The sequence below is a fragment of the Triticum urartu genome, chromosome 2 (assembly GCF_003073215.2).
Source record: "Triticum urartu cultivar G1812 chromosome 2, Tu2.1, whole genome shotgun sequence".
In the NCBI taxonomy this organism is placed as follows: domain Eukaryota; kingdom Viridiplantae; phylum Streptophyta; class Magnoliopsida; order Poales; family Poaceae; genus Triticum; species Triticum urartu.
In genome coordinates this window covers 405026925-405047398 of record NC_053023.1, presented here as the reverse complement: position 1 = coordinate 405047398, position 20474 = coordinate 405026925, and the positions used below count along the sequence as shown (strand labels likewise).

At 44.8% G+C, this 20474-nt stretch overlaps 2 protein-coding genes across 2 annotated transcripts; one reads left to right on the top strand and one right to left on the bottom strand.

Annotated features, from left to right (window-relative positions):
* The first annotated feature begins 7965 nt into the window (after positions 1 to 7965).
* LOC125537553 (DDB1- and CUL4-associated factor 4) lies at positions 7966 to 13170 on the top strand. Its single transcript, XM_048700870.1, has 11 exons — positions 7966 to 8107; positions 8214 to 8476; positions 8560 to 8690; positions 9037 to 9269; positions 9407 to 9583; positions 10186 to 10286; positions 10625 to 10783; positions 10977 to 11029; positions 11116 to 11173; positions 11887 to 12007; positions 12519 to 13170. Exons 1-11 carry the CDS (start codon positions 8095 to 8097, stop codon positions 12725 to 12727), a joined length of 1518 nt encoding a protein of 505 aa, XP_048556827.1. The 5' UTR covers positions 7966 to 8094; the 3' UTR covers positions 12728 to 13170.
* On the bottom strand, positions 13104 to 17689 carry LOC125537551 (protein DETOXIFICATION 18-like). The gene is made up of 7 exons (XM_048700869.1): positions 16664 to 17689; positions 14519 to 15063; positions 14337 to 14423; positions 14189 to 14245; positions 13819 to 14057; positions 13612 to 13730; positions 13104 to 13490 (listed from the first exon to the last, which is right to left on the bottom strand). Exons 1-7 carry the CDS (start codon positions 17672 to 17674, stop codon positions 13362 to 13364), a joined length of 2187 nt encoding a protein of 728 aa, XP_048556826.1. The 5' UTR covers positions 17675 to 17689; the 3' UTR covers positions 13104 to 13361.
* Positions 17690 to 20474: the final 2785 nt, after the last annotated feature.

Here is a 20474-nt window from a genome sequence, read left to right as displayed (position 1 = left end):
TAAGAAGGATGGCAAGGTGAACAAAGGTATATGTGATATACATGTTATTGATGTGTACCTTACTAATGCTCGCAGTAGCACCTGGGTATTTGATACTGGTTCTGTTGCTAATATTTGCAACTCGAAACAGGGACTATGGATTAAGCGAAGATTGGCTAAGGACGAGGTGACGATGCGCGTGGGAAACGGTTCCAAAGTCGATGTGATCGCAGTCGGCACGCTACCTCTACATCTACCTTCGGGATTAATATTAGACCTAAATAATTGTTATTTGGTGCCAGCGTTAAGCATGAACATTATATCTGGATATTCTTTGATGCGAGACGGTTATTCATTTAAATCAGAGAATAATGGTTGTTCTATTTATATGAGTAATATCTTTTATGGTCATGCACCCTTGAAGAGTGGTCTATTCTTATTGAATCTCGATAGTAGTAACACACATATTCATAATGTTGAAGCCAAAAGATGCAGAGTTGATAATGATAGTGCAACATATTTGTGGCACTGCCGTTTAGGTCATATCGGTGTAAAGCGCATGAAGAAACTCCATACTGATGGACTTTTGGAACCACTTGATTATGAATCACTTGGTACTTGCGAACCGTGCCTCATGGGCAAGATGACCAAAACACCGTTCTCCGGTACTATGGAGAGAGCAACAGATTTGTTGGAAATCATACATACAGATGTATGTGGTCCGATGAATATTGAGGCTCGTGGCGGATATCGTTATTTTCTCACCTTCACAGATGACTTAAGCAGATATGGGTATATCTACTTAATGAAACATAAGTCTGAAACATTTGAAAATTTCAAAGAATTTCAGAGTGAAGTTGAAAATCATCATAACAAGAAAATAAAGTTTCTACGATCTGATCGTGGAGGAGAATATTTGAGTTACGAGTTTGGTTTACATTTGAAAAATTGTGGAATAGTTTCGCAACTCACGCCACCCGGAACACCACAGCGTAATGGTGTGTCCGAACGTCGTAATCGTACTTTACTAGATATGGTGCGATCTATGATGTCTCTTACTGATTTACCGCTATCGTTTTGGGGATACGCTCTAGAGACGGCCGCATTCACGTTAAATAGGGCACCATCAAAATCCGTTGAGACGACGCCTTATGAACTGTGGTTTGGCAAGAAACCAAAGTTGTCGTTTCTGAAAGTTTGGGGCTGCGATGCTTATGTGAAAAAACTTCAACCTAATAAGCTCGAACCCAAATCGGAGAAATGTGTCTTCATAGGATATCCAAAGGAGACTATTGGATACACCTTCTATCACAGATCCGAAGGCAAGACTTTTGTTGCTAAATTCGGAAACTTTCTGGAGAAGGAGTTTCTCTCGAAAGAAGTGAGTGGGAGGAAAGTAGAACTTGACGAGGTAACTGTACCTGCTCCCTTATTGGAAAGTAGTACATCACAGAAAACTGTTTCTGTGACACCTACACCAGTCAGTGAGGAAGCTAATGATGATGATCATGAAACTTCAGAACAAGATACTACTGAACCTCGTAGATCAACCAGAATAAGATCCGCACCAGAGTGGTACAGTAATCCCGTTCTGGAAGTCATGCTACTAGATCATGATGAACCTACGAACTATGAAGAAGCGATGGTGAGCCCAGATTCCGCAAAGTGGCTTGAAGCCATGAAATCTGAGATGGGATCCATGCATGAGAACAAAGTATGGACTTTGGTTGACTTGCCCGATGATCGTCAAGCAATTGAGAATAAATGGATCTTCAAGAAGAAGACTGACGCTGACGGTAATATTACTGTCTACAAAGCTTGACTTGTCGCAAAAGGTTTTCGGCAAGTTCAAGGGATTGACTACGATGAGACCTTCTCACCCGTAGCGATGCTTAAGTCTGTCCGAATCATGTTAGCGATTGCCGCATTTTATGATTATGAAATTTGGCAGATGGATGTCAAAACTGCATTCCTGAATGGATTTCTGGAAGAAGAGTTGTATATGATGCAACCAGAAGGTTTTGTCGATCCAAAGGGAGCTAACAAAGTGTGCAAGCTCCAGCGATCCATTTATGGACTGGTGCAAGCCTCTCGGAGTTGGAATAAACGCTTTGATAGTGTGATCAAAGCATTTGGTTTTATACAGACTTTTGGAGAAGCCTATATTTACAAGAAAGTGAGTGGGAGCTCTATAGCATTTCTGATATTATATGTGGATGACATATTACTAATTGGAAATGATATAGAATTTCTGGATAGCATAAAGGGATACTTGAATAAGAGTTTTTCAATGAAAGACCTCGGTGAAGCTACTTACATATTAGGCATTAAGATCTATAGAGATAGATCAAGACGCTTAATTGGACTTTCACAAAGCACATACCTTGACAAAGTTTTGAAGAAGTTCAAAATGGATCAAGCAAAGAAAGGGTTCTTGCCTATGTTACAAGGTGTGAAGTTGAGTAAGACTCAATGCCCGACCACTGCAGAAGATAGAGAGAAAATGAAAGACGTTCCCTATGCTTCAGCCATAGGATCTATCATGTATGCAATGCTGTGTACCAGACCTGATGTGTGCCTTGCTATAAGTCTAGCAGGGAGGTACCAAAGTAATACAGGAGTGGATCACTGGACAACGGTCAAGAACATCCTGAAATACCTGAAAAGGACTAAGGATGTGTTTCTCATATATGGAGGTGACAAAGAGCTCATCGTAAAAGGTTACGTTGATGCAAGCATTGACACTGATCCGGACTATTCTAAATCGCAAACCGGATACGTGTTTACATTAAACGGTGGAGCTGTCAGTTGGTGCAGTTCTAAACAAAGCGTTGTAGCGGGATCTACATGTGAAGCGGAGTACATAGCTGCTTCGGAAGCAGCAAATGAAGGAGTCTGGATGAAGGAGTTCATATCCGATCTAGGTGTCATACCTAGTGCATCGGGTCCAATGAAAATCTTTTGTGACAATACTGGTGCAATTGCCTTGGCAAAGGAATCCAGATTTCACAAGAAAACCAAGCACATCAAGAGACGCTTCAATTCCATCCGGGATCTAGTCCAGGTGGGAGACATAGAGATTTGCAAGATACATACGGATCTGAATGTTGCAGACCCGTTGACTAAGCCTCTTCCACGAGCAAAACATGATCAGCACCAAGGCTCCATGGGTGTTAGAATCATTACTGTAATCTAGATTATTGACTCTAGTGCAAGTGGGAGACTGAAGGAAATATGCCCTAGAGGCAATAATAAAGTTATTATTTATCTCCTTATATCATGATAAATGTTTATTATTCATGCTAGAATTTTATTAACCGGAAACATAATACATGTGTGAATACATAGACAAAGTGTCACTAGTATGCCTCTACTTAACTAGCTCGTTAATCAAAGATGGTTATGTTTCCTAACCATGAACAAAGATTTGTTATTTGATTAACGGGATCACATCATTAAGTGAATGATCTGATTGACATGACCCATTCCATTAGCTTAGCACCCGATCGTTTAGTATGTTGCTATTGCTTTCTTCATAACTTATACATGTTCCTATGACTATGAGATTATGCAACTCCCGTTTGCCGGAGGAACACTTTTTGTGCTACCAAACGTCACAACGTAACTGGGTGATTATAAAGGAGCTCTACAGGTGTCTCCAAAGGTACATGTTGGGTTGGCGTACTTCGAGATTAGGATTTGTCACTCCGATTGTCGGAGAGGTATCTCTGGGCCCTCTCGGTAATGCACATCACTTAAGCCTTGCAAGCATTGCAACTAATGAGTTAGTTGCGGGATGATGTATTACAGAACGAGTAAAGAGACTTGCCGGTAACGAGATTGAACTAGGTATTGGAATACCGACGATCGAATCTCGGGCAAGTAACATACCGATGACAAAGGGAACAACGTATGTTGTTATGCGGTCTGACCGATAAAGATCTTCGTAGAATATGTAGGAGCCAATATGAGCATCCAGGTTCCGCTATTGGTTATTGACCGGAGACATGTCTCGGTCATGTCTACATGGTTCTCGAACCCGTAGGGTCCGCACGCTTAAGGTTACGATGACAGTTATATTATGAGTTTATGCATTTTGATGTACCGAAGTTTTTTCGGAGTCCCAGATGTGATCACGGACATGACGAGGAGTCTCGAAATGGTCGAGACATAAAGATTGATATATTGGAAGCCTATGTTTGGATATCGGAAGTGTTCCGGGTGAAATCGGGATTTTACCGGAGTACCGGGAGGTTACCGGAACCCCCCGGGAGCTAGATGGGCCATAGTGGGCCTTAGTGGAAAAGAGAAGGGGCTGCCCAAAGTGGGCTGCACGCCCCTCCCCTCCCTTGGTCCGAATAGGACAAGGAGAGGGGGCCGGCCACCCTCTCTCTCTTCCCCCCTCCGCGAATCCTATTCCAACTAGGATTGGGGGAGGAATCCTACTCCCAGAGGGAGTAGGACTCTCCTGGCGCGCCTCTCCTAGGCCGGCCGCACCCCCCCTTTAGTCCTTTATATACGGAGGCAGGGGCACCCCAGAAACACATAAGTTGGATCCACGTGATCTTTTCTTAGCCGTGTGCGGTGCCCCCTTCCACCATAGTCCTCGATAATATTGTAGCGGAGTTTAGGCGAAGCCCTGCTGCAGTAGTACATCAAGATCGTCACCACACCGTCGTGCTGACGGAACTCTTCCCCGACACTTTGCTGGATCGGAGTCCGGGGATCGTCATCGAGCTGAACGTGTGCTAGAACTCGGAGGTGCCGTAGTTTCGGTGCTTGATTGGTCGGGCCGTGAAGACATACGACTACATCAACCAAACGCTTCTGTTGCGATCTATAAGGTACATAGATCATACTCTCCCCTCTCGTTGCTATGCATCACTATGATCTTGCGTGAGCGTAGGAATTTTTTTGAAATTACTACGAAACCCAACAGGGCTTGTAGAGCCACATAGGGCTAACCCGGAGCTGGAGTGAGAGGATGTATCGCTGGAGCATCACATCCACCACGTCTACTAGCTTGAATCTCTTCTTGAGGCCCCTGATCCTGTCTTGAAGAGCAGTGACCTCGTCTGGGATACCCCATTCCAGGCCCTGCTTCTGCCAGGACACCAGCTTCCTCGGCGGTGTACCCTTGAAGACGGGGACCGCGGCCTAGCCTGGGATGAGCGGTTCAGTGATGTAGAACCACTCGCGCTGCCAGATCTTCACGGTCTCGATGAACGTGCCCTCCAGCTAGTCTGGCTTTTGGAGCTTGTTGATCATGGCACCACCGCATTCGGCGAACTCCGCGTCGCAGCTCTTCGGCTTAACGCAAAAGGTCTTTAGCCATAGGCCGAAGTGTGGCTCTACGCATAGGAATGCCTCACACTATGATAAAAGTGGTGAGGTGCATGATGGAACTCAGGGCTAGATTGTGGAAATCTAGCCCGTAGAAGAACAAGACCCTCCCCCCCCCCCCCCGCACAAAGGGGTGGAGGGGGAATCCCAGACCTCGGATGAGGTGGGGGATGAAGATGACCCGCTCCCCAAGGATGGGAGTGGGGACACGTTTGTCGGGCTCTGGGCCCTACAGCCGGAGTCGGCAGGAATGTATCCCGCCGTGTGGAGCCCGACGATGGTGGCGTCAGTAACCTTGGAGGCCACCCACCTTCCCTTCAGATTCGCATCGGCCATTGGTGTGGGAAGCGGACAACTGGGGAAAGCGTTAAGCTTGGAAAGGGGATTGGGGGTGTCGAATCTTGGAGAATTTGAGCGCCGGAGTAGAAGGAGAGCGTGGGAGTATGGATTTGCCCCTCCTGCTCTTTATAAGTCAGTAAAAGGCGAAATGTCCCCTCCGTTGCACCGTAAAAATTGCCATGTTTCGGATGGCCATGCTGTTATGGCCGCTTTGGGTGAAATAATCGATTGATGATATCCCCTAAAACGCGGGGCACGTCTCTGTTTAGGTGCGACATGCCAATGAGAGGGCTGCCTCAAACCGCGATTCGAATAAGTAATAACTGATGCATATGGTGTCACGGGTGGTGACGCTTTGGAAAAAGTTGTCAGTAATTGACTGCTGAACACACCTATGCTTCCAGTCTTCAAGATTACGCAAGCCATGCACTTCGAATGAGTGAAGATGCGTTTTGGGTAGTGCGTGGTCGGTTGATCTTATCCCTTGTCAGAAGGGGGGTATGATCCGATTGGGGATCTACAAGCTTTGTGCGGATGCTTGGCCTGGGGCGGAACCTTCCTACTAAGTCATACATCATCCAGCCAAAGACAGTATCCAAAAAAGATTATCATCCTCGGCTTCGAAGACAAGTTCGGGGGCTATTGACAGTGTCCTGGACTAGGGGGCCATAGCCTAGCTGGCCTAGTCCATGGGCCGAGCTGACAGCTCGTTAATGAGGAAGGACTCTGGAGGCCTGTGACCAGTGCATATCGAGCTTCACCGAGGACTTGGCCTGTACTCCAAGAAGATCTAGTAGATTTGGCATGTAATCCTTAGATGGCAACCGACCATGCATAACCCTAGATACCCCTGGTGCCTATATAAACCAAAGGGTTTATTCCGTAGAGGATACTTGATTCATTCATCATAATACCCCTAGGGTTTAGACCACAACTCACGATCTCGAGGTAGATCAACTCTGTACTTTTATGCACTCACAATATAAGCAAGAGCAGGACGTAGGGTTTTACCTCCTTAAAGAGGGCCTGAACCTGGGTTAAAACACCGTGTCCTCTATCTCTTGTTACCCATCAATCCGATCTCACAGCTCGGGCCCTCCCTACCCGAGGTCTGCCGGTTTTGACATCGACACATACCTTGGCCTTGCCGGCATACCCAACGGTTCCCATATGATGTGGGTACTTGTTCAATTTGGCAATTTCATTGTGTTTCTGGCCTTTTCTTTAAATTTCGGTGTGGTCTTTGCCACACAAATTCATCCCACACACATGGCTGAATTTGAAAATAACATTGTAAGGGAGCTGCATTCTGGAAAACGAACTTCGTCGTCAAGGTGGACTTCCATCCAGGGAAATATTCCTAGTGGTAAGAAGAGTTGCTCACCTAACATCCTTCATGTGTTCCATATCTACAAGGAGGTACATCATGATCTCGTTAATGAACGGTTGCCAATGATTATCCGATACTGATTTCCATTTCTCAACGTGCATTGTACTCGATCACGAACCATAATCCCAACAACCCTTTGAACTTATTTATAGCAATATCCGATGACAGTGGAGTGCCCATTGTCGAATTGACATCGGTAATCCTAAATATGGATTCCGGCCTTTGGGCAACTCCTCTACACCCGATCACTGTTTTTTCTCGCATTTGTCTGCGTGAAATTGGATATGGGAAAGCAGAAAAGGAAAAAAAAGTACAAACCCCTCGCTGTTTGAACTTGCTGGGGTGGAGAGTCATGGTGGTGACAGTGGATGTGGTAGCGTAGATGTTTTTGGCATTAACTGTGGCGTGGATGAGGGCAGAAGGAGTCAGCAGCGATGGAGCTGACAGAGATGTAAAAGGAGACAACATCTTTCTTTTCCTTTTCAGTTTTTCTTCACCAATTTTTTAATTTTCTTTTGGATTTTTTCATCTTATGTTTTTTCTTTTATTGTTTTACTTTTTTTAATTTAGAAACAATTTTTGAATGCATATTTTTTAAGTTCATAATTTTTTTGAATTCAAGATCTTTTTTAATTTATGAATATTTTCAAATTAATTAACATGTTTAAATTCACAAATATTTGGCTTGTTCGCAAATGCACCACACGGCACGGGCCACAAAAAAGGAACATCAGATTTTTTTTTAGGGGAAAAGAAACATCAGATTTGTTTTTAGGCAAAAAAGAAACATCAGATGCAATAGCACCATCTATCAATGTGGGTTGCTCAAAAAAAAAATCTATCAATGTGGGTGGGCCGCAACAATTGGCCCGTTTCGCAACCGGCCGCGCGTTGTCGGTCCGGTCCGGGTCCAGTCCAGACAAGAACCAGGTGTCCACCCTTCCCGGCGACAACAACGCGCCGCACACCGTACTCCTGTTCCGCGCCACCGCCGTCCATCCCCCGCCGCCTCTCAAGCTGACTCCAAACACCACGCCGGCGACATGCCGCCCAAAGGTTGGTCCTTTTCCTCTTCTCCACTAGGCACTCCTCCCCACTACTTCTGCACGAACGGCCAACTTGTCGCGCTGCGCCTGACCTCGACGCGATTGATTGGCTGCAGAGCTGCCTGGGTTCTACTACGACCCGGACAAGAACCGCTACTTTCCCACCAAGGGCCGCATCCCCGGCGCCGCCAACCGCCCTCCTCGCCCTCCGCCGCCGCCCGCTGAGCCCTCGCCTCCTCCCACAGAACGCAGGAAAAGGACGAGGCAGTCCGAGCTGCTGCATGCCAGAGAGATGTACGGCGGTGGTGTGATATTCTCCAAGAACAACAAGTCCACCTTCAAGCAGCAGTGCCAGTACACACAGGCGTCGCAGCCCATGGTGCTGATCCGAGCTTCTCTTTTGCTGCAGCTTTCCCTTTCGTTTCGTGCAATATATGCTGATACCATAGCGCTGCTTGGTAGGTTTGGAAGTACCAAGGCACAACCTTAGTGGCTGATAAGGCACTGGAGGAACTGCACGCCATGGTTCAGACACCGAGTGGGCTGCGTGAGTCCAAGCTATTAGCGACCGGCAGCACGAATGGTTCAATCAGGTGAGGTTTGCCAAAGCACTCATTTTCTGTCCGTGTAGTGAAAAAGCTTTAGAACTTGACAATTGATTGTCGGGAGTATAGATGTACCATCAGTTGAGGTTATCCTGAATTCTTGATACCATACCGCCAACATACTCCAACGGCTAACAAGCTATGCAATAATGGATTTTGAAAACGAAATTACTAAAACACAAATACAACAATTTCTCTTTTCTTGAAGACAGAATGTGCATGGCTTTATAAGTTTAAAAAATTGTTGGATTCTTTGATATTCAGTTGTTCTCTTTGAGTATAAGCGTGACCATACTGGTGTTTCATGTCGCATGACATATTTTTTATCTGGCAGATTATTTGGGTTGGGAACTGCTCTAGAGAATTTTGAGGATGAGATGGAGTTTTTACCTCAGCCTGTTTGGACTCCCTTGGGAAAGCAGAAAGCAGCAGTGAATTCTCCACTTGCAAATATCTGGTCATCTGAAACAGCTTTCTCAAACTTCTCATCCAGTATATCTTGCATAAAAAAGTTTGGGCACAACTTCCATGATGCAGCCAGCGCCAACTCATCGGTTCAGCGAGCATTGTATCCTCAAAATTGTTTCTTCTATTATGCATATTACTGTTGTCATAATTACGTGTGTTTCGACTTGTGCATTTTATGTTCTGTACTATTGCCTGGTAATTGAACATGAGCTTGGGTTACTTGACATCGTAAAACATGGTGGCTACTCTTGGATCTGGAGGATCCGGTGGTTCTGTTTATATTATGGATATGTCAACTATCGACTCTGCAACGGTTTCACGGAATGCCCATGAAAGAATTGAAAGAGTTGCTTCATTTGATCGTACAGTATGGACTGCTGATTGTAATTCTGATGGCACACAAGTAGTTCTAGGTGAGTTGGCTGACTGGACTTCAGTTTAGGCCATGCCCAAAGTTCCCCTGTTACACAGAGTAACGAATTTGTTTTTTTTAATAATCCTTTCAGCAGTACTTTATGCTATTTAATACTCCCTCCGATCCAAAAAAAGTGTCGCAGCTTTGAACTATTAGTTCAAGCTGCGACACTTATTATAGATCGGAGGGAGTGGTAATAACACTATGAAGTTTGCTGCATTCAGAATCTTTGATAATCTTTTTAATGTATTGACATGGCAAGATCATTCTATAAGAATTTATACATAGAAACTGACTACAATTACACAAAAAGATTAGCTTGCTATTATGAGTATGTATAATTGCCTCCCACCATAACTTTGTTATACGTGTTCATTGAATTTTGAAGTCATTTGTTTCATTAGGTGGAGGTATTGTAGTAACTTGTTGTCACAACTTAGCTTTTTTTAGAACTGTACCAGCTTTGCAAGTTGCCTATTTTATACAAGGAAAGTGGAAGGTCCTTTTTTCTTGGAATTATGGGAGTAGGCAGTGGAAGAACTTCTTCTGTATCAATTAAGCTTGTGGATTATTAAGCATTTTTGCTCATATTATTTCTAGGTACAAACACTGGCGCTGGTTTGCTTAATTTGGAGACGGGGACATTATCATGGCTGTATCGTTGTAAAAGTGACATTCTCTCCCAGCAATTTGTGCACTCGGTAACAAATTATTTTAAATGTATACATTTCCACTTAGTAGTAGGTTTCATATGTCCAATGGTCTGTTAGGTGTGTATCGTCAGGAGAGTCACCAAAACTTTTTGTCTTCTATGAATAGCTGAATAAATGCCTAATGCCTTTGTTTTGTTCTATAGAGCTCTAGACGGTACATATATTTGTATGAGTTCTCTAGCTGGTTCCTGAACTTTGAGCTTTCATCTGTGATTTGATTATTAAATGGTTGCTGTTGCTACCAAATTGCCACGTTTGGCGTAGTTACTACAACATACCTTTGCCTGTCTCCACTATGCTCATGTAATTTTGCTCATTTTGTTCAGGGAAATGTGGTGCTATGTGGACTACGGAATGGGAGCATAGTCCCTGTTGATGTGCGGGAAAGGCACAGTAATCAACCTACTGGTCGATCTTCACCTAGCACTGCTAGGGGGACAGTTCCCATGCTGTCTGCAAGGCATAATGCCAGAGGGAGAAACCAGGTAAATACCACTATTAGCTCACAGTGTGTTTAATGTAGCCATCAAAAGTTACCATCTCGGCATTGTTCAAGTTTTTTTTTTGTACTTTGACATATCACTAGAATAAAATGATATTTTGAATGCCTAATTAGGCAATTCAGCCCATCAATGAATGTATCATATGATTGTGGTTTGGAAATAAAAATCCTTGCAGGCTGATAAGGCAAAATCATCTAGGGTTATCTCTATGCCTTCAGCAGTTTGCAGGTAACCATTATTATTCTTGGCTTGCTGACACTCTAGTTTGGACATGATCAAGTTTCTTGGTGCTAAAAATTGATATTGTTACCCAGCCTGGTTTCTCTGTCATCGGATGAACACTACTTCTTAGGGAGTTCCATGGATGGATCGGTAAGCTTGTTCTTAATCATTTTTTGTGGTATCAATGAATGAGTAGATGTGCTCATTCACAGGATTGATTTGCCACTAATGATAATATTTTCTTAAAACTCAGTGCAGTTTAACAAGATGTTTATTTGCGGGGGTAACAAGATGTTACCTACAGTAATAGAAAAAATGAGGCTGAGAGTAGCCCCCCGACACATTATTTAAAGAAGATAGTGAGAATATAAGATACACTGGTTTATTTGCCCCGTGAAATAAATCAATGAGATTTAGTCCTCCCCAAAGGGGTTATTGCCCAGTTCCCAGATGTTAACTAATACTCCCTCCGTCCCAAAATAACTATCTCAACTTTAGTACAACTTTGTACTAAAGTTAGTACAAAGTTGGGACCCTTATTTTGGGACGGAGAGAGTATTAGTTAAAGTTTCGTGTGTTAGCAGCATAATGAGTTAAAAGGATTACATGTTTCCTGCATCTTCATTACAAATATTAGCAGCATAATGAGTTGACGCTTTATTGTATCCAGCGAATTTCAAATTGATACAATTTCAGCATTTTGGGACAGATAAATTATACAGTATTATTTAAAATGAATTATAATTCTGTCTTATCTGAAATTATTGCCTCTGAAGTGAGGAAAGTACAGAGCATCATGCTTCTCTGAGATGGTAACAAATGTTTCATGCAGCAGCTTGACTTTTGTGTTTTCTGTTGTACAGATCAAGCTATTTGATCTCCGTCTCATTCAGAAGGGGGCTATACAGTCTTATGCAGGGCATGTGAATTCACACAATAATTTACCACTTGTTGTTGATCCATCTGAAACCCTACTTATGTCAGGTAAATTTATTATTGGTTCTAGACATCATTGTGGTTGTTTTTGTCATATACTGCTACGAAGAATGTCTTTTGAGGTTACCCATTGAAACTGAATGTGGTTTTTTGGATCGATAAAAACATTTCGATGTATTATTTGCATTTTCACTCGAGTACCTCACTTCATACTCCAGTTTGTGAGCATTAGACTTAAATTTGATAAATGTCAGCAGCTATGCTTGTTCATGCAGTGTGTCAGTAACAGATGCATTGGTATTAAAAAGATCCCCACCTATAGTTTTTCTGTATGATATACAAGTGTAAGAGGGCTTTGGCATTCCTGGAATTACTGCAACATCGAATCATGAGTTTGTGAAAGCTAAATTTCGAGAAAACTATGCTGTTACTAGCTGGTCCATGTTTACTTTATTAGGCTATACAGGACAATGAACAACATAGTGACATCTTTATGAACGTGCATGGCTAGAACATTCCTGGCAAATTGCCATTTTCAGCAAATCCTTATTCTTGGCAGGTGGGGAGGACTGTACCGTCCGTATTTGGAGCATCAAAACAGGCGAGCAAATATTTGCGAAGAGCGTGGCTGACACTCTCTTCACTGCACTTTGCTGGCCAGAAAGCAACCTTGACTTGGATGGTTCTTCTTCGCTGTTTGATCTAAACCACAGTTGGGGGGCTTGGATGGGATCACGTGATGGCCTGTTCTACATGCATGGTACTTAAACTGGCTGTGCACTGATACAAACTCTGGAGCGGACGGATGCAATTACTGCTTTTTCTTCGGGAAGATGCATCGAAGACGATTGATCCTGTTGGTTGGTTCACCGAAAAGTGTGCTCAAGCTGGTGTCGCTGGAGGGATCTCAGCGGTCGTAGTTGATCCTGTTGGTTCTGGAAGCGAGGGTTAGTTATATGGGATCTGCTCCTCTTAGAGTAATAGTGATGATGATCATGTTGTTTCTCTTAGTGATAGGTAAGTCACCTGTCTAGTTTGGTATCTGAGTTACCTTAGGAAAGCAGACAATATTGTATCATATGCTTTTTTAGCATCGCTAGTTAGTCAGCAATGTGATATTTTCTGCAATATTAGCAAACATACATATTTCTGAACTCTGTTTGTATTCTAGCATCATATATTCATAATAGCAAACACTGCTTCGGAGGTATCGGTACACCATTCCAGATCTTTTTTATCACACAAAACTGGTGCGACATTTTATTCAGCTCTTCCTACTTGCTACTAGCTACACCCAAGCATGTTCAGGGTATGTTGCTTGGTACTGTCTACATTTACAACACTTAATCTCTCAAACTTCCAGCCCCATGTTCAAGTTAAACCTAACAAGCTTTATAAATTCTCAACAGATAAGGTCACCCTCTTTGCTGTTTGTCGCCAGTTCCAATCTTTCCCACTTTGTTCGGAGCGTGATGAACAGGAGAACGGCGTTCTGGCAAAGGAGACCGCATATCTGACCCATCCACAATCCCTGAAACAGGTAATTGCACATGATCAGTGAGGAGAACAGTAGTTTGTACTTTGTAGCGGTGGTTTGTGCACAACAAACATGCCTGAGATCGATGCTGAATTTCAGAAAGACATGTCTGTACCTTAGTATGAAAGCCAAGCTTGAATCCAAGTAGGAGAGACAATGGCAAGCCTATTATGTAGAAGGCCACCAAGTTGGTCCATGCTACCAGGTGCTGCCAACCACAGCCTCTTGAAACCCCTACAAGTTTATCCACAGGTTACTGCCAAATGGCCTTCACCTGAAACAATAAGATTGAAACACATTTAGAGAGATCCATTGAACTAACCTGACAGGACTCCCTGCGTGGAGTCCAGCACCACTGACCCAATGAGAAATGGAGTCATCGAAGCAAATGCACTTATCACTGCCTCACTCTTGCTGAACAGCCCAGCCCACAAATTATGGCCAAGACCTAGGAGCAGAAGAAATGTCACTCCCAGGAGTAGGGAGAGCGCGAGCGTCACCTTGAGTGCCTTCTTTGCCTTGTCAATGTTACCTGCTCCCAGCTCATTCGATACCCTTGTGCTGTTGAAATGAAACAGCACTTTTTAAGTCAGCATTGTCAACTTAATCTTAAAGGACATTTTTTTTCTTTTTGTTGCAAAATCCTCAAGGGTTGATGACATGGGTGTCATCAGTTATCGTAGCAGTATTACCTGATGGCAGCAGCGAACCCGTAGGTGATCATGTATGAAATTGATTCCGTGTTTGCACTGTCAGGTTGCATCACACTGATGTTAGCATTTTATGGACACATAAACATGATCTTCAGTACTCAATATGAAGGGATAGAAAGATAGTTACCACATCGCAATAATAGAAGTGCTCATTTGAGAATCTGGCATCAGCCCAGCAAGCAACACCAATATCTCAAACGCCCAGTACTCAAAGCTGCCATTTGTAGGTAACAATCATATATTCTCAGTATGGGGATATATTAAGAGGCGATCAATGAATGGATCTGAGATCGTTGTAAGTGTACTAACCACACCATCATTGCAGAGGGAACAGCTAACTTGAGGCCGGGCAGCACGTACTGAAACGCTTCTGTTGAAAATCCCGCCCAGGTCTGCTTGAATCTCGTCGACAACATCACATAGGATGCGAGCATAATGAAAGATAGCCACAGAGACAGCGAAGTTGACATGGCTGGGCCTGCGAAGCCAAGCCCCAGGTAGTGCACGGAGGCATGGGTAATCCCGACATGGAACACCAGTGGCAGGAGCGAGAACGCCACCAGTGGCATCACCACGGACTGTGTCTGCAGGAACCTGAGGATACACTGGATGAAGCCAAAGGCAAACTGTGCCGGGATTGTGTATCGCAGGAACACCGCTGCCATTCTTGAGACCTCGGGGTCTTGGTGCAGGAAAATGAGGAGTGGCTCGGTGTAGAGCCACAGGAGTGAAACGAGGACTGAAAAGAGAGCCGAGGTGATGATGGATGCCTGGAGGTACACGCCGAGCATGCGGTACACCTTTGCGCCATAGCCTTGGCCGCAAAGCGTCTCCAGAGACCCGCTTAACCCAGTCTGCATGGGAACAAGGTAGTCAGTTCATCAGTATGCGCTGTTCCTCTTGGTTTCTCTACTAAAATATGCATTGCGTAAGGTTTTGTGGTAAACTGAAGGGATGGAAACATCAAACTGTTGCAAAGTTGAAAATTCTCAATAGGAACAACCAGTCTAACCAGGGCTGAAGAAATCACAGCAACATACTGCACTACCATAGTAGTACTAGTACAGTTCAGGATTTGACTTCCTCAGTTGTCTCAACCTGTGACCATGTGCTGTGTTTATTCTGAAGCCTGACATATGCTTAATTCCTGGGATCCGGATAAAGGGCATGTGCAAATCTGTCTACATTGGCGATGAAAGATCCATGGCAATCTTACAACAATGGTCCTAGCCTGACAAACTTTTGCCTATTATAACGAAGCATACTTGAGAGTTGACTCTATGCTTCACAGCCAACACTATCTTTGCAACCACAACACACTAGTACTGACATATATATAGCCATGAATATAGGAGTTGACCAGTCTTATAATACCTACCGGCTAGACAACTGATCATAGCTCATGTACTGAAATGGCACAGCATGGCATTGCTTTCATCTTAAGAGAAAAAAGAGATTCTGTGCATAAATTTCTGCTGCACTTTGATGTTTCCTTGTGTTGAATTTGAAGCCAAATGGCATGTTGAAGTTTTGTCTGTGTATTCCTTGCATCCATTTAAAATTCGCAAGTAGGTTAGGCCATAGTCAGGCAAATGCGCAAGGACTTTTCCTTTTTTAGAATAAATGTGTAAGGACTAAAGCGACAGGTTTTAGGTGCCAGCATAATAGGGGTTTTAGAATTTGTCTGGTCCAAGTCCTCTGTATCCTTGTCTAGACAAGTCCTCTCTTTGAAACATTCTTCTCAAAAAGAAGTATCAATGCTGGATGTTCATATTGCCCAGTGACTGCAACATAACCCAACACTGAAAGAATATCATACCAGTTTATTAATGCATTCATTTATTTATCCTTTAAGAAAGCATATTCACAAGCTAATCCTGTGCAATGGCTATGATTCCTTATACACCAAAGCTCGTGAAAAAGCCTCAAGTAAACGTCCCAATCCAAGATTGAGAAGCCATTCGCGTCATTTACACCATAATTAATATATTTAACAAAGCTTAGATAACCACTACAGACCTATATAGTACAGTACATGTCAAGGACCTAACCAAATACGCTTTAGGATATTAACTGATACAACTAGTTGTTCATTTATTTATTTATGGTAACTCTAGTCTGAGTAATTAATCTGCAGACAGATCAAAGTGAGTAATTGTTATTCTAGTTTTGGAGACAGATCTAAGTGATACAATGAATGATGGAGCATATGTCTATGACGGGCAACTTAGTTGAGCAATGGAGACTATGGAGTGGTGGCAGTAAAAATTAAATACCAAGCTCATATGAGCTCAAGCTGAGAACAGCACATTCGGTAGGTAAACATTGTTTTCGATGCATACAGGGAGGGACGGCGAAAGGGACAGAGAGGAGGAGAAGCCGGCCCCTTCCCTTGGAATCAGATCAAATCAATGGAGAAGAAGGATGAGGCGAAATATGGTATATAATTGGTACCATGAGCGCGATGCCTGTGACGGTGGCCCACGAGTTGCCGAGCGTGGCGCCGGCGAGCTCGAGGTCGCCGATGCGGCCGGCGTACATGACGGAGACGAGCGGGATGGCGTAGAAGGCCATGCTGGTGGCCACCATGGGCGCCGCGAAGGCAACCTGCCCCACAGCCTCCTCCGCGTCCCACAGGCACCGCCACCACCTCCTTCTCCCTGCTGCTGCTGCCGCCTCTCCGTCGCCATTTTCGCTTCTCCTCGCGTTAAGCTTCCCATCCAGCAACGGAGCAGCTGCCCCTTCTTCGCCCATTCCCTCTCTCTGCAGGCTTATTGCTTGTGCTCTGTGATGTGTGTGTACGGAGCAGCAGGTGAAGCAAGCGCAGGGAGGACAGGGCACGTTGGTGTTGGTATATAAAAGGGTGGCAGTGGCAGTGGCAGGGGCGATGGAACACGAACCAGTCCAGCTACTTGTTCTTTTTTTAACAGCATCTCCACTCGTGCCCTCAACAGCCCCAGGCAAGTTTTTTCGTGCCGACGCCGAGAAAATCCCCCAGTCGCATCCCAGAACGACGAAATCCGCTGGCTCGACCCATTTTTTTGGGCCGGCGATCCGAGGCCGCCGAACCCAACGCACTAGGGGCGCTCCGGGGAAGGAAAACCCGCAGGCGAAAAAGCATCTTTCACTTCCAGATTTCCCCCTCCCCCGCGTGCGTGCACGCCCTTTCGTCGCCGTGCCGATCCTGGCGCTGCCTACCCACCCACCGCCGCTAGAAAGGACATTCCCCGCCCGGAAAAGAGAAGGTTCGCCACGGCAGCCTCCACCCCGCTCCTGGGCGAGCTTTCCGATGCTCCGGCCACGCAGGGCGGGGATACTGGCGGTTGCGCGCCTACCACACCCGCCAGGTGTTTGACGATTTGTCTGATCGGCAATGGACTCAGACAACGAGGAGGCGTTCACGGCGCTGCTGGAGGAGGAAGCCGATGGCGACACCCAGGAGGAAGAGCATCTCATGGTCCTCATCGCACTGGCTGGCCTGTTCGTGAGCAATGCAAAGCCGCAGCGAGGTGGCTCGGCGCCGGGCCGGCTGAAGGCAAAGCAGAGGCATCGCCTGGAAGGCTATTGCTTGCTCTACTCCGACTACTTTGCCGACGCTCCACTGCACGGTGAGAAAGTATTTTGGCGCCGTTATCGGATTAGTCGAAAGCTTTTCCTCAGGATTGTGAATTCCTTCTGTGAGTTTGACAACTACTTCAAGTGCAAGAAGGATTGTACCGGCACACTTAGATTCACCCTCACTCCATAAGTGCACGACAGCTATGAGGATGCTTGCATACGGAGATCCCGGTGATTCACTGGAAGACTATGGACGCATGGCCGAGTCCACGACCATTGAGGGTTTGTACAAGTTCTGCAGGGCAGTGGTGGCAGTGTTTGAACCTCAATACTTGCGATCACCCAATGTTGAAGACACTGCTCGGATCCTAGCACATAATGCAGCAAGAGTATTTCCCGAAATGCTTGGAAGCATTTGACTGCATTCATTGGAAATTGAAAAACTATCCATTTGCTTGGCAGGGGATCTACAAAGGCGCCAAAGATGGTTGCAGTGTGGTACTTGAGGCAGTGGCCACACACGACCTCTGAATTTGGCACTCCTTTGGTATGCCAAGAACTCACAATGACATCAACATACTGCAGTGCTCGAATGTCTTTGTCGAGCTTGTTAAAGGTCATGCTCCTCCGGTGAAATTTGAGGTCAATGGGCGCCACTACAACAAGGGATACTACCTAGCAGATGGCATCTATCCGAAATGTGTTGGAAATATGAGCAAATTACTACGAGATTTAATCCTAATAAACAGAAGATAAATCATCACTGCAATAGAAGAGATTAAACTAAGCATGCGAACTAGCATAGTAGATGAACAGATCACATCTAGGACACATACTAGAAACATGAATTCTACCACGATCTCGAACAGGAAGGATAGAATCACATACGGTGCAGTGGGAGCAGCACCGCCGACGTTGACGTTGTCGCCCATGTCGTCAAGGATGAGGTTGCCGAGGTCGGGGAAGAAGTCGTCGTTGGCGAAGTCATCGCTGCCAGCAGTCGCGCGAGTGTGCTTCCTAGAAACCTGATCGCCTCTCTCCCGTACAGGATCACGAGAGGCGGGGGTCCAGAGGCCTGCTGTCCCTTCTCCTAGTGCACGCCGAAAGGAGGGATGGAGAAGACTTGCTTGGCGGCGCAATGATCTGGAACGGTGGTGCGACAGTGGCGGCTAGGGTGGACGTCTGCCTGACTATATAGTGCGGGTCGGGTAGGTTGTCGGAGGTAAACCCCATGTCCGAGTCATCACGATCCAAAAGAATCGGAAACGGTTCAGTAATTAACACGTTCGTTAATTATTAATTAATGACTCGTTAATTTTTCCTGAGCAGCAAAAATATAGACAATGTGCATAGCTCTGTCCTTGGCTCGGCTCAATCCCGCAACCCGCGGCACGTCGTGACGAGGCGAGGTGTGGCGAGGCGAGCGAGGAGGAGGAGCGCGTGTGTAGGTCTCATCTTCTCATGCTCATACAAGTGGTAGAAGAGCTCACATTATAAAGAGGTGCAAGTCTCTCTTAACTTCCCTGGTGGGACTAAACTCTAGTCTCACTCATTCCACTCACATGTGTGCATGAATGGGCCAAGAGAATTTCAGAATTTTAGTTGGGCTTTGGGGCAAAGGCCTACTAGCAAAATTCCAACAATCCCCCACAAAGTCTCATTGGCACATCTCATCATTTAGTTTCAAAACATTGTTTATATACTGCTGCTTAGTGGAGACTATGAAGTTGAACTTTCACTTAGAGTTTTATGTTCGCTAGATCACAACTTGAATAGTGGGCTATGCCTTGAACTACAAGTTTTCTGCTGATACGTCTCCAACATATCTATAATTTTTTATTGTTCCATACTATCATATTATTTGTTTTGAATGTTTAATGGGCTTTAATATGTACTTTTATATTATTTTTGGGACTAATCTATTAAGCGGAGGCCCAATGCCAGTTTCTGTTTTTGCCTATTTTAGTGTTTCGCAGAAAAGAATATCAAACAGAATCCAAACGGAACGAAATCTTCGTGAGGATCTTTCTTGGAACAAACGTAAACCACGAGACTTGGAGTTGAAGTCTGGAACTCCGCGAAGCTTCCATGAGGCAGGAGGGCGCGCCCCCACCTTCGTAGGCCCCACAGAGCTCCATCGACGTACTTCTTTCGCCTATATATACTCTTATACCCTAAAAACATCAGGGGAAGCCAAGAAACCACTTTTCCACCGCTGCAACCTTTTGTACCCGTGAGATCCCATCTGGTGCCTTTTTCGGTGATCTGCCGGAGGGGGATTCGATCACGGAGGGCTTCTACATCAACACCATAGGCTTTCCGATGATGTGTGAGTAGTTTACCACAGACCTTCGGGTCCATAGTTATTAGCTAGATGGCTTCTGGTTCTCAATACAAAGTTCTCCTCGATGTTCTTGGAGATCTATTCGATGTAATACTTTTTGCGGAGTGTTTGCCGAGATCCAATGAATTGTGAATTTATGATCAAGTTTATCTATGAACAATATTTGGTTCTTCTCTGAATTTTTATATGCATGATTTGATATCTTTGCAAGTCTCTTCGAATTATCGGTTTAGTTTGACCTACTAGATTGATCTTTCTTGCAATGGGGGAAAGTGCTTAGCTTTGGGTTCAATCTTGCGGTGTCCTTTCCCAGTGATATAGGGGCAGCAAGGCACGTATTGTATTGTTATCATCGAGTTTAAA

Bases quoted from the DNA above. Each gene is read 5' to 3' on its own strand.
- LOC125537553 (XM_048700870.1), top strand. The intron at 10,287-10,624 runs GTAACAAATTAT...CATTTTGTTCAG, and splicing joins CCCAGCAATTTGTGCACTCG to GGAAATGTGGTGCTATGTGG. The intron at 11,174-11,886 runs GTAAGCTTGTTC...TCTGTTGTACAG, and splicing joins GGAGTTCCATGGATGGATCG to ATCAAGCTATTTGATCTCCG.
- LOC125537551 (XM_048700869.1), bottom strand. From the start codon at position 17,674: ATGAGGACCATGAGATGCTCTTCCTCCTGGGTGTCGCCATCGGCTTCC. The intron at 15,064-16,663 runs GTACCAATTATA...GTTCCCATGCAG, and splicing joins TCACAGGCATCGCGCTCATG to ACTGGGTTAAGCGGGTCTCT. The intron at 13,491-13,611 runs GTACAGACATGT...TACCTGTTTCAG, and splicing joins AGCTTGGCTTTCATACTAAG to GGATTGTGGATGGGTCAGAT.